The sequence below is a fragment of the Amblyraja radiata genome, chromosome 2 (genome assembly GCF_010909765.2).
Source record: "Amblyraja radiata isolate CabotCenter1 chromosome 2, sAmbRad1.1.pri, whole genome shotgun sequence".
Classification (NCBI taxonomy): domain Eukaryota; kingdom Metazoa; phylum Chordata; class Chondrichthyes; order Rajiformes; family Rajidae; genus Amblyraja; species Amblyraja radiata.
In genome coordinates this window covers 4,285,899-4,300,322 of record NC_045957.1, presented here as the reverse complement: position 1 = coordinate 4,300,322, position 14,424 = coordinate 4,285,899, and the positions used below count along the sequence as shown (strand labels likewise).

General features: G+C 49.5%; 1 protein-coding gene across 4 annotated transcripts in view; it reads right to left on the bottom strand.

The window, feature by feature from the left end:
* plcd1 (phospholipase C delta 1) overlaps positions 1-14,424 on the bottom strand; it is a 154,349-nt gene that overhangs the window by 40,933 nt on the left and 98,992 nt on the right. For all 4 annotated transcript variants that reach the window (XM_033040792.1, XM_033040810.1, XM_033040802.1 and 1 more), the window contains exons 3-4: positions 7,349-7,577; positions 1,042-1,171 (exon numbers count right to left, since the gene is read on the bottom strand). In XM_033040792.1, the coding sequence (XP_032896683.1) occupies positions 1,042-1,171; positions 7,349-7,577 (359 nt within the window). The remainder of the gene's footprint in view (positions 1-1,041; positions 1,172-7,348; positions 7,578-14,424) is intronic.

Sequence of the window (14,424 nt, the reverse complement as noted above, 5' to 3'; positions counted from 1 at the left end):
AATCCCATTAGCAGATACAGAGGGCTGGAGTAACTCAGCTACATCTCAATAGAACTAGTTTAGTTTAGAGATACAGCGTGGAAACAGGCCCTTCAGCTCACAGAGTTTGCGCTGATCAGCAATCGATAGTAATGAAAGCAAACTCAATGCTCACATTTATTTCAAGAGGGCTTGTATACAATGTAATGCTGAGGCTCTATAAGCATTTAGGCCACATTTGGAATATTGTGAGCAATTTTGGGCCCCATATCTAAGGAAGGATGTGCTGGCTCTGGAGAGGGTCCAGAGGAGGTTTACAAGAATGATCCCAGTGGGTTAACCTATGATGAGCGTTTGACGGCACTGGGTCTGTACTCGCTGGAGTTTAGAAGGCTGAGGGGGACCTCATTGAAACGTACAGAATACTGAAAGGCCTGGATAGAGTGGATGTGGGGAGGATGTTTCCACTAGTGGGAGAGTCCAGGACCAGAGGTCATAGTCTCAGAATTAAAGGAGATTCCTTTAGAAAGGAGATGAGGAGGAATTTCTTTAGTCAGAGGGTGGTGAATTTGTGGAATTCTTTGCCACAGAAGGCTGTGGAGGTCAAGTCAGTGGATATTTTTAAGGCAGAGATTGATAGATTCTTGATTAGTACAGGTATCAGAGGTTATGGGGTTAGGAGAGAGAGATAGATCAGACATGATTGAATGTCGGAGTAGACTTGATGGGCCGAATGGTCCAATTCTGCTCCTGTCACTTATGACCCGTACGCTAGTTCTATCCTACACACTGGGGGATAATCTTAGAGGATAATTAACCTACAACCCTGCACGTCTTTGGAGTGGGAGGAAACCAGAGCACCCAGAGAAAACCCACGCAGTCGCAGGGAGAAGGTGCAAACTCTATACAGACAGCACACAAGGTCAGGATTGAACCTGGGTCTGTGATGCTGTGGGGGGGGGGGGGGGGCGTTTCCACGCTGTATCACTCTATGTCTCCAACCATCAGAGCCCTTTGATCACCAGGGGAGGGAAAGCAGACGGAGAGATGGGGGTACAGTACCGTGAATAGTTCCTTTGCGTACATATCGTCCACGTGAATGTTCATCATTTGCATGAAACGCTTCACTTCATTCAGGGTCATTTTGTTGTCCTTGTCCATGTCGGCCTTCTGCAGGTGAATCTGGAACCATCTGCGGCTTGATTGAAGGAAGCAACTCAACGGAATGCAGAAGAGGGCATCTCCAGTCAAAACACAGACAATACACAATAGGTGCAGGAGTAGGCCATTCGCCCCTTCGAGCCAGCACCGCCATTCAATGTGATCATGGCTGATCATCCCCAATCAGTACCCCGTTCCTGCCTTCTCCCCATATCCCCTGACTCCACTATTTTTAAGAGCCCTATCTAGCTCTCTATTGAAAGCATCCAGAGAACCCGCCTCCACCGCCCTCCGAGGCAGAGAATTCCACAGACTCACCACTCTCTGTGAGAAAAAGTGTTTCCTCGTCTCCGTTCTAAATGGCTTACTCCTTATTCTCAAACTGTGGCCCCTGGTTCTGGACTCCCCCAACATCGGGAACATGTTTCCTGCCTCTAGCGTGTCCAAGCCATGAACAATCTTATATGTTTCACAGAGTGATGGAGGAACTCAGCGGGCCAGGCAGCATCTAGCCTGTCCAACCCCTTAAGAATTTTGGAAGTTTCTATAAGATCCCCCCTCAATTTAGAAGATTGAGGGGGGATCTTATAGAAACTTAAAAAATTCTTAAGGGTTTGGACAGGCTAGATGCAGGAAGATTGTTCCCGATGTTGGGGAAGTTCAGGACAAGGAGTCAGTTTAAGGATAAGGGGGAAATCCTTTGGACCGAGATGAGAAAAACATTTTTCACACAGAGAGTGGCGAATCTCTGGAACTCTCTGCCACAGAAGGTAGTTGAGGCCAGTTCATTGGCTATATTTAAGAGGGAGTTAGATGTGGCCCTTGTGGCTAAAGGGATCAGGGGGTATGGAGAGAAGGCAGGTACAGGATACTGAGTTGGATGATCAGCCATGATCATATTGAATGGCGGTGCAGGCTCGAAGGGCCGAATGGCCTACTCCTGCACCTATTGTCTATGTTTCTATGATTCATGAGAACATCTTTTAGATTAGTTTTAGTTACGGGATACAGCACGTAAACCGGCCCTTTGGCCCACTGCGTCCACGCTGTCCAATAATCACCTGTTCACACCCCCAGTTCCATGTTATCCCAGTTTCATATCCTACACACTAGGGGCAATTTACAGTATCTGACCCTTCTTCAGTCAGAAACAACACCTGCCAATTTCGTTTATTTTTGTTTATTAATGTCACATGCGAACGTTTTTTTTGTAGGGCGCAGTCCAGTCAGAGAAAAGACAATAGGGTTATAATCAAGCCGTCCACAGTGAAAAGATAAGGCATAATGGGCACAGCATTTAATGTGAGACATACTGTCACATTAAAGTCTGATTTCCCATTTCCCAACTACCATTTCCTTCCGCAGATGCTGCCTGACCCACTGGGTTAATCCCGCACTTTGTTTTTTTGCTCAAGACTTTAGACTTTAGTGATTCAGTGTGGAATCAGGCCCTTCGGCCCACTGAGTCCGTGCCGACCAGCGATCACCCCGTACACTAATTCTATCCTACACACATTAAGGACAATTTACAATTTACACAGGCCACTTAGCCTACAAACCCGCACGTCTTTGGAGTGCGGGAGGAAACCGGAGCTCCCGGAGAAAACCCACGCAGGTCACGGGGAGAACGTACAAACTCCGTACAGGCAGCACACGTGGTCAAGATGGAACCCGGGTCTCTGGCGCTGTGAGGCAGCAGTTCTACCCGCTGCGCCACAGCCTGCCTCCACCGCCCTCTGAGGCAGAGAATTCCACAGACTCACCACTCTCTGTGAGAAAAAGTGTTTCCTCGTCTCCGTTCTAAATGGCTTACTCCTTATTCTTAAACTGTGGCCCCTGGTTCTGGACTCCCCCAACATCGGGAACATGTTTCCTGCCTCTAGCATGTCCAAACCCTTAACAATCTTATATGTTTCAATAAGAATCCCTCTCATCCTTCTAAACTCCAGAGTGTACAAGCCCAGCTGCTCCATTCTCTCAGCATATGACAGTCCCGCCATCCCGGGAATTAACCTTGTAAACCTACGCTGCACTCCCTCAACAGCAAGAATGTCCTTCCTCAAATTAGGCGACCAAAACTGCACACAATACTCCAGGTGTGGTCTCACGAGGGCTCTGTACAACTGCAGAAGGACCTCTTTGCTCCTATATTCGATTCCTCTTGTTCTAAAGGCCAACATGCCATTCGCTTTCTTCACTGCCTGCTGTACCTGCATGCTTACTTTCATAGACTGATGAACAAGGACCCCATATCCCGTTGTACTTCCCCATTTCCCAACTTGACGCCATTTAGATAGTAATCTGCCTTCCTGTTTTTGCTACCAAAGTGGATAACCTCACATTTATCTGCGTTAAACTGCATCTGCCATGCATCTGCCCACTCACCCAGTCGCCCTGCATTCTCATAGCATATATGGAACAAGCTGCCAGAGGAGCTAGGACATGTACATGGATTGTATAGGTTTAGAGGGATATGGGCCTGAAGTGGGATAATAAGACTAGGTTAGATGGGGCATCTTGGTCAGCAGGGCCAGTTGGGCTGAATGACCTGTTTTTGTGCATTCTTGCTCTGTTAACCATCAGGTGGCTGCACTTTGCTCTTTCATCAGCAGAGGGCACCGCTGAGCCAGCTGTGATTGGATTCTCAAGCATCTTTCAGCAAACCTGTTGGACTGCGCACTCACTTCCCATATTTGCGCGTTGCCTTTGTAATCTCATCAGACTGCTTACTTGCGAGACGACTAGCCTCGCTAGAACGTCACCCAAACACGGCTAAAATGGTCACCGTGGGAACGCAGACTGGTGCTGACAAAGTCGTCGCGACATGCAGTGTTGAAACAGGCCCTTCGGCCCAACTTGCCCACACCGGCCAGCATGCCCCATCTGCACGAGCACCACCTGCCTCCCTGCGGCCCATATTCCCCTATCCACGTACCTATCCAAATATTTCTTCAATGTTGCGACAGTACCTGCCTCAACTACCTCCTCTGGTGGCTCGTTCCATATACCCACCAACATTTGTGTAAAAAAGTTACCATTTTAAACCTTTCCCTTAAACCTTTGTCCGCTGGTTCTCAATTTCCTCCTCTGGGCAAAAGACTTGTTTACTCAATCTCTTCTTCTCTTGATTCAACCTCTATAAATTCCCCCCTTATCCTCCTGTGCTTCAAGTGCTAGCCTGGCCCATCTATATTCCTTCACCATCACCTTCAAAGGCAGAGCTAACTGGTGCTACAAACCTTGATGACCTGCCCACCAGCACATTCCCTGTCTCTGGGTTCTCTGCCAGGTGAAGGGTGATCTTGTAGAGGTGTGTCGGGTCGTGGGTGGGATAAACGGGCTGAGTGGACACAGTCTGTGTGGAGTTTGCACGTTCTCCCTGTGACCACATTGGCTTCCTCCAGATGCTCCGGTCTCCTCCCACATCCCAAAGGCGTGCGGATGTGCAGGTTAATTGGCCCTAGCGTGCAGGGGGGTGGATGACAAAGTGGGATAGCAGGCAACTCGCGTGAACGGGCGATTGATGGTTGGCTTCAAGCCGGTGGGCAGAGGAGCTGGGTTCCATGCTGTTTCTCGAAACTAAAACCAAAGGAGACACAAGGAAGTGCAGATGCATGAATCTTGAGTAAAAGACAAAGTGCTGGAGTAACTCCGCAGGTCAGGCGGCATCTGTGGAGGGAATGGAGAAGGGTCCCGACCTGAATCGTCACCTATCCATTATCTCCACAGATGCTGCCTGACCTGCTGAGTAATTCCAGCACTTTGTAATTTCCTCAACATGTCAGCAGCAAGTTGGGCCGAAGGGCCTGTTTCAACACTGTATGACGTCTTGAGTAAACTAAACAATTTAATTCCACTCTCAATACAACTCAATTCCACTCAACTCATTTCAACCCAAATCAACTCCAGCACTTTGTACTTGAAACTAAAATGGTCCGATCCCTGACACGGGACGTTAACTCACAACCCTCTGCACGTGGGTTAGGATGGTGAAGATGAGTTGGTGCTTGCCTGAGGAGACCTAGCCCAGCAATCCTCCACCCTGTTCCCATAGCCGCTGAGAGATCGTGTGACCTCCTCTCTCCAGGCCTCACACGGCAGGGATGGCCGACTCACTGTCTCCCTGCTCAGGACAAACTGCCGTGGGTAGTAAACAGAGGAAGGCTCCGTGCAGAGTTTGGCCGGGATCCAGGGGAGCTTTGATCAATCAGGGCCAGGTGGCTGGATCACATAGCTGTGCACACTGTGGGTTTCTAAGGAGCTGGGGATTGTTAAACCCATCGAACGCTGCGATGACACAAGTTACTCCAACAATAATCATGGACTAGTCTCACCCCCGGTCACTCCCTCTTCTCCCCTCTCCCATCAGACAAGAGGTACAGAAGTATGAAAACGCACACCTCCAGATAAACAACAGACAATAGACAATAGGTGCAGGAGTAGGCCAATCGGCCATTCGAGCCAGCACCGCCATTCAATGTGATCATGGCTGATCATCCCCAATCAGTACCCCGTTCCTGCCTTCTCCACATATCCCCTAACTCTGCTATTTTTAAGAGCCCCATTTAGCTCTCTCTTGAAATTCAGGGACAGTTTCATCCCAGCTGTTATCAGGCAACTGAACCATCCTACCACCAACTGGGGAGCGGCCCTGACCTCCCATCTACCTCATTGGAGACCCTCGGACTATCTTTAATCGGACTTTACCTGACGTTATCTTGCACTAAACATGATATCCTTTATTGTGTATCTGTACACTGTGGACGGCTTGATGTAATCATGTATTATCTTCCCACTGACTGGATAGCACGCAACAAAAACACTGTACCTCGGTACACGTGACAATAAACAAAACGTCGTGATGTTAGTTCATTTTTGAGATTGGCTGAATCTGGCCAAGGTTAGTTTAGTTTAGTTTAATTTATTATTATTACAAGTACAGAGCTCTTGTAGCGATGTCAGGGAGATTAGGTGAATGCCCAGTCTTTTTCGCAGGGCTGGGGATTCAAACATTAGAAGGCATAAGTTTATATACAATAGACAATAGGTGCAGGAGTAGGCCATTTGGCCCTTTGAGCCAGCATCGCCATTCAATGTGATCATGGCTGATCACACCCAATCAGTACCCCGTTCCTGCCTTCTCCCCATATCCCCTGGCTCCGCTATCTTTAAGAGCCCTATCTAACTCTCTCTTGAAAGCATCCAGAGAACCTGCCTCCACCGCCCTCTGTGGCAGAGAATTCCACAGCCAGTGCATTTTCCCTATCTATCCCCCTCATGATCCTGACATTGGACGCTGTCTCTGTGGAGTTTACACGTTCTCTCAGTGAGAGTGCGGTTTCCAACAGGTGCTCCAGGTTAGTTTAGAGATACAGCATGGAAACAGGCCCTTCTGCCCACCGAGTCCGTGCCGACCAGCGATCACTTGTTCACCCTAGTTCTATGTTATCCAGTTGTGCATCAACTACCAACACGTTGGGGGGTAATTTATACAGGCCAATTAACCCACAATCTCGCAGGTCTTTGGGATGTGGGAGGAAGCCGGAGCACCCGGAGAAAACACCACGCATTCATAGGGAGATCGTGCAAACACCTCACAGGCAGCACCTGCAGTCAGGATTGAACCGGGGTCTCTGGAGCGGCAAAACCCCTGTCCCGCGGTACAAGTTCATTCCAAGAGCTCTCCCGCGTTTGCCCTGATTCCAACTCGGAGATTTACGGTAATGGCCACTCGTCGGTACTCGGGGCTCTCGTGGACATTTTTCAACGTGTTGAAAAATCTTCACGAGTCTTCCCGTGCTTACCTGCCGTTAGCGAGTCTTCCCGAGTACCTGCCGTTAGCGTTACGAGCCGCTAAGAGACGTCCCCGAGCTCCGACGTACCCGCTACGTTCATTCTCCGTGCTTACCACGAGTTTGATTTTTTTTTTAAACTCGGGAGAGCTCTTGGAATGAACTCGTACAGTGGGACAGGGCTATAAAAGCAGCGAGTTTGATTATTTTAAACTCGGGAGAGCTCTTGAATGAACTCGTACAGTGGGATAGGGCTATAAGGCAGCAACTCTACCAGCTGTGCCACTGTGCAGCCCAGGGGCAACTTTATCCCCCTGGTTTCTGTCATGGGCTGGATGGGCCGAAGGGCCTGTTTGAATGCTGTATCTGTGACATGAAGCCAGTGCGCCCCCCCCGGCCGTGTGAGTGAAGGATACTGGTCGAGCCGCTCCTGCTTGTTCATGGTGGCATCCCTCTTCTTCAGCTTGTTGAGGCCATCGATCCAGTGCAGGGCCTCCTTGGCGTCGCTGGCCACCAGGTCCAGGTTCTTCTTCCTGCCCTTGAAGATGACGGTGAAGCAGCGGTCGGTGGGGATCTCCATGGCGTAGCGCTGCATGCCCTCCGACTGGTGGCCCGGCCGCACCTCCTGGATGTCATCGATCGAGACTGCAGCGGGGAGAGAGAGAAGGACAGGTCAGAGAGTCAAGAGAATCACACAGCATGGAAACAGGCCCTTCGACCCAAACTGCCCAACTTGTCATAGACATAGAAACATAGAAAATGGGTGCAGGAGGAGGCCATTCAGCCCTTCGAGCCAGCACAGCCATTCATTGTGATCATGGCTGATCGTCCCCAATCAATAACCCGTGCCTGTCTTCTCCCCATATCCATTGATTCCACTAGCCCCTAGAGCTCTATCTAACTCTCTCTTAAATCCATCCAGTGACTTGGCCTCCACTGTCCTCTGGCAGAGAATTTCATAAATTCACAACTCTCTGGGAGAAAACGTTTTTCTCACCTCAGTCTTAAATGACCTCCCCTTTATTCTAAGACTGTGGCCCCTGGTTCTGGACTCGCCCAACATTGGGAACATTTTTCCTGCGTCTAGCCTGTCCAGTCCTTTTATAATTTTATATGTTTCTATAAGATCGCCCCTCATCCTTCTAAACTCCAGTGAATACAAGCCTAGTCTTTTCAATCTTTCCTCATATGACAGTCCCGCCATCCCTACCTTCTGTGCAGGAAGGAACTGCAGATGCTGGTTTAAACTGAAGATAAGACACAAAATGCTGGAGTGGAAACGTTCCCTTCGGCCCAACTTGCCCACGCCGACCAACATGCCCCATCTGCCACTAGTCCCACCTGCCTGCGTTTGGCCCATATCCCTCTACACCTGTTCTACCCATGTACCTGTCCAAATGTTTTTTGTGTGTGGGTGAAATGGGCCACAGTAGGGGAGGGGAGAACTAGTCGGAACTGCAGCTGCTGGTTAATACACAAAAGGCACAAAGTGCTGGAGTAACAGCGGGCCAGGCGGCATCTCGGGAGGGAACGTGGATAGGTGACGTTTTGGGACCCATGTTCAGACAAGTGACAGGTGGAAGGTACACAAAAAAGCTGGAGAAACTCAGCAGGTGCAGCAGCATCTATGGAGCGAAGGAAATAGGCAACGTTTCGGCCCGAAACGTTGCCTATTTCCTTCGCTCCATAGATGCTGCTGCACCCGCTGAGTTTCTCTGCTGAAGCATGGCGGCTCTTTGCACTCAGTGTAATCCACTATTCTTATACTCTTGCTGTTATCAGGCAACTGAACCATTGTACCAGCAGCTACATAGCAGTCCTGAGCTATTATCTACCCCACTGGCACCCTCGGACTATCTTTGATCGGACTTTACTGGCTTTATCTTGCAGTAAACATTATTCACGTTATTCCCTCTATCCTGTAATCCGTACACTGTGGATGTTTCGGTTGTAATCATGTATAGTCTTTGCGCTGACTAGTTAGCACGTAACACAAGCTTTTCACCGTACCTCGGTACAAGAGACAGCAATAAACTAAACTCAACTCTTGTGCTTGAGCATGTGGGGGGGGGGGGGGGGGAAACAAAGGAGGACCCAGCGTGGGGGAACCACTGAGAACTAAGGTGGGGGGGGGGGGGCACAAATGGAATGTGTTCAAATTGTGTTGAAATTGAATCCTTGTAGCTGTGTCACCACCCGTTATGTGAATAAGTTTATTGGCCAAGTATTCACATACAAGGAATTTGCCTTGGTGCTCCGCACGCAAGTGACAACATGACATACAGTGACAGTTAGGAATGACACATGAAACATTAAACATTAATAATAAAACATTATCGATTAAACATGTGAATGAAATAAAATACCAGAGCACAAGGAGGCCACAGATTTTTGGTTATTGAGTAGACAATAGACAATTGGTGCAGGAGTAGGCCATTCGGCCCTTCGAGCCAGCACCGCCATTCAATGTGATCATGGCTGATCATCCACAATCAGTACCCCGTTCCTGCCTTCTCCCCATATCCCCTGACCGCTATTTTTAAGAGCCCTATTTAGCTCTCTCTTGAAAGCATCCAGAGAACCGGCCTCCACCGCCCTCTGAGGCAGAGAATTCCACAGACTCACCACTCTCTGTGAGAAAAAGTGTTTCCTCGTCTCCGTTCTAAATGGCTTCTTAGGTAGAGCTACTACTCGTGGAAAAAAGCTGTTTCTATGTCGTGCTGTGGCAGCTTTGACAGTCCGGAGTCACCTTCCAGAGAGAAGTGATTCAAAGAGTTTGTGGCCAGGGTGAGAGGGGTCAGAGATGATCTTACCCACTCGCTTCCTGGCCCTTGCAGTGTACAGTTCGTCAATGGAGGGAAGGTTGCAGCCAATAACCTTCTCAGCTGATCGGACGATTCGCTGCAGCCTCCGGGTGTAGTGCTTGGTGGCTGAGCCAAACCAGACCATGATGGAGAAGGTGAGGACAGACTCTACGATGGCCGTGTAGAATTGGACCATCATTGCCTGTGGCAGATTGTGCTTCCTCAGCTGCCGCAGGAAGTACATCCTCTGTTGGGCCTTTTTGACTGTGGAGTCGATGGTCGCCCCCCATTTAAGGTCCTTGGAGACTGTGGTGGCTGCTTGCACACCTTGGGTGAATATCACGGTGACTTGTCACATGTGGCAAGACATTTTTGTTCATTCATGATTGTGCCTTTGTTTAGTAGGGTTTTTTCAAACTGAATTGTATGAAAAAAATGAATTTAATTGTTCCTCAGTCCATGTGACATTAAAGAACCATTGAAACATTCCTAGAAGGGGCGCCTTAGTACTGACATGAATCTTGACCCCCTTGCTTGTCACCCCTACCCCATGGAGATAGGCGGTGTTGCACTGCCCCAGTCAGCAGCTGTACGTCACTGACTGGGATCAGCAAAGGTTTCACACGTCAGAATCATCCACACAGCCTTCACACCGTGGTTGCCCTGTGAATGCTCACAAGCCCACGTAGACGCAAGATGCTGGTTTACCAAGGAAAGGCACAACATGCCGGAGTAGCTCAGCGGGTGAGGCAGCATTTCTGGGGAACATGGAGAGGTGACGTTTCGGGTCGGGTCCCTTCTCCAGACTGAATGATTCCTTACAGGACACCATGGAGACTAAACCAAAGGCGGGCGGGGAGGAACTGTGCGGATGCTGGTTTATACCAAAGGTAGACACAAAATGTTGGTGTAACTCAGCGGGGTCAGGCAGCATCTCTGGAGAGGGGGAAGGGGCGACGTTTCGGGTTGGAACGGTGAGGTAAACGGCTTACTAAAGGGCAATGCAGGTAGATCTGCAAAAACACAATATTTGTATCGTTTGTTGGAGAAACAAGAAACTGCAGATGGTGGTTTACAAAAAAAGCACAGAGTGCTGGAGTAACTCCCTGGGCCAGCCTTGACCTCCTGAGTTACTCCAGCACTCTGTGAAACGTCACCTATCCATGTTCTCCACAGATGCTGCCTGACCCGCTGAGTTACTCCAGCACTCTGTGAAACGTCACCTATCCACGTTCTCCACAGATGCTGCCTGACCCGCTGAGTTACTCCAGCACTCTGTGAAACGTCACCTATCCATGTTCTCCACAGATGCTGCCTGACCCGCTGAGATACTCCAGCACTTTGTGAAACGTCACCTATCCACGTTCTCCACAAATGCTGCCTGACCCACTGAGTTACTCCAGCACTCTGTGAAACGTCACCTATCCATGTTCTCCACAGATGCTGCCTGACCCGCTGAGTTACTCCAGCACTCTGTGAAACGTCACCTATCCACGTTCTCCACAGATGCTGCCTGACCCGCTGAGTTACTCCAGCACTCTGTGAAACGTCACCTATCCATGCTCTCCAGGGATGCTGCCTGACCCGCTGAGTTACTCCAGCACTCTGTGAAACGTCACCTATCCATGCTCTCCACAGATGCTGCCTGACCCGCTGAGATACTCCAGCACTTTGTGTCTTCCCCCCCCCCTCCCCCGCCATGGGCTCATTGGGCTGAAGGGCCCATGTCTCCAAACTAAACTAAAAATGCAGATATGAGAGTGGATTGGAGCGGCCTTGAATGTTTCCAAACTGATGTTGCCATGCGATATCTCAAAAACTAAAAAAACACAATGAATGTCACATACTAACACGAGTTATCATATCACAGGCAGCCAGGTTTCCTGACCGAGGTCGCTGAGTTCACACAAATAGACACACACACACGCACACACACACACACACACATAGCACACACACATCAGCTTGGAAACATGAAAGAGCTACTCCATCCCCGTGATGTATACATACGCATAGTTTCAGAGATACATCACCATCCATGCCGACCATTGATCACGTGTTCACACTAGTACTATATTCAGCCAGAAGGGACATGTATCCACCTATCACTCATCAGACTTGTCCCCCCCCCCCCCCCCCCCCACACCCAGCTTCCTCTCTCCTTCCACCAGTCCCAAAAGGACACAAAGTACTGAGAAAGGGTCCTGATCCGAAAAGTCGTCTATCCATGTTCTCTGGAGATGCTGCCTGACCCGCGGAGTTACTCCAGCACTTTGTGCCCTTGTGTGTAAACCAGCATCTGCAGTTACTTTTTTCCTACAATTAGTCCCAACCATGAACGTCACGCTGCCATGTTCTCCAGAGCTGTGGGCCTGACCCGCGGAGTTACTCCAGCACTTTGTGTCTTCCCATGTTATTCCACTTTCGCATCCGCTCCCTACACACTAGGGGGTGATTTACAAGGTCAATTAACCGACAAGCCTACACGTCTTTGGGACATTGGGAGGGAGGCCGGAGCAGCCGGAGGAAACCCACACAGTCACAGAACGAGAAAGTGCAAACTCCACACACAGACAGCAGCCGAGGTCAGGATGGAAGCTGAGCCTCTGCCGCTGTGAGTAAGCTGCCCTACCAGCAGCGCCACTGTCCTGCATCAATTCACAGGCGTGGCAAATCTGTGAATCACAGTCTGGCACGGCCCAGTTGCCATGGGTGGTGCATCCTCTCCTACCGCCCACACGGGCCGCAATTAGAAACACGGAAAACCAAGAGTCAAGAGAGTTGTCATGTGTCCCAGATAGGACAATGGAATTCTTGCTCGCTACAGCACAACACAATGTGTAAACATAGTACATAACGGAGCTGTTCCTGAACCTGGACGTTACAGTTTTCAGGCTCCTGTACCTCCTTCCCGATGGCAACGGTGAAATGAGTGAGTGGCCAGGATGGTGTGGGTCTTTGATGACGTTGGCAGCCTTTTTGAGGCAGCGACTGCGATAGATCCCCTCGATGGTGGGGAGGTCAGAGCCGGTGATGGACTGGGCAGTGGTCACAACTTTCTGCAGTCTTTTCCGCTCCTGGACGTTCAAGTTGTCGAACCAAGCCACGATGCAACCGGTCAGCATGCTCTCTACTGTGCACCTGTAGAAGTTAGAGAGAGTCCTCCTTGACAAACCGACTCTCCGTAATCTTCTCAGGAAGTAGAGGCGCTGATGTGCCTTCTTTACAATTGCATCAGTGTGCTGGGTCCAGGAGAGATCTTTGGAAATATGGACGCCCAGGAATTTAGAGTTTTTGACCCTCTCCACCATCGTCCCATTGATATAAACAAGATACAAATAGTTGCAGGAGGAGGCCATCCGGCCCTTCGAGCCAGCACCACCATTCAATATGACCATGGCTGATCATCCACAGTCTGTACCCCATTCCTGCTTTTCCCCCATATCCCTTGATTCCGCTAGCCTACACTGGTGTTAGGCAACGGAGGCGAGGATGGGATTTAAAGAAGGAATCTAGAACAAAATGCCCTGTATTTATATATATATGTGTGTATGTATATATGTATGTACCCAATCCTCACGCTGCACACATATCGAATTGCTGCTGTGGCATGTCCCTTGTTGTTAGAGATACAGCCTGGAAACAGGCCCTTCAGCCCACCGAGTCCATGCCGACCAACGATCCCAACACACTAACACTATCCTACACACTAGGGACGATTTACAATTATACCAAGCCAATTAACGTACAAACCTGGAGTGTGGGAGGAAACCGGAGCACCCGGAGAAAACCCACGCATGTCACATGGAGAACGTACAAACTCCTTACAGACAGCAGCCAAAGTCAGGATTGAACCTGGATCTCTGGAGCTTCTTCTTCTTCTTGCGTATGGCGTGCACAGCCTAAAGTTGTAGGACAACTTGTCCTATTTGATCTTATTTAATTGTGCACGCCAGGTTGATTGCATTCGTTGAAACAGGGCGGAACCACGTGAGGCAGCAACTCCACCGCTGAGCCACCGCTGAGCCACCTGATTTCATTGCGTTTACCAAATCAAGGTCAACTTGCGCCAAACAAGGTAACCAACTAACAACAACTCTTTCCCTGGCATAGAGAGGGTAGACAACGAGAACCTTCTATCCCCAGGGTGGAAATGTCCAACTCTAGAGGGCATAGCTATAAGGTGAGAGGGGGGAACGTTTAATGGATAGGAAGGTGCAGACAAAATGCTGGAGTAACTCAGCCGGTCAGGCAGCATCTCTGGAGGAACGGAATAGGTGGCGTTTCGGGTCGAGACCCTTCTTGATATAGTTGTGATTACGGAGACAAGGCTCCAGGGTGACCAAGGCTGGGAGCTCAACATGCAGGGGTAATATTCAGGAAGGATAGACAGAAAGGAAGATGAGGTGGGGTGGCATTGTTGGTTAAAGAGGAGATGAATGCAATAGTAAGGAGAGACATTAGCTTGGATGCTGTAGAATCGGTATGGGTAGAACTGGGCAAGGGCAAGTTGTGTAGGGAACACCAAACTGCAGTAGGGAGGTTGGGGATAGCATCGAGCAGGAAATTAGGGATGCGTGCAGCAAAGGTACAGCAGTTATTATGGGTGTCTTTAATCTACATATAGTTTGGGCCAACCAAGTTGGTAACAGTGCTGAGGAGGAGGATTCCCTGGTGTAAACGGGATG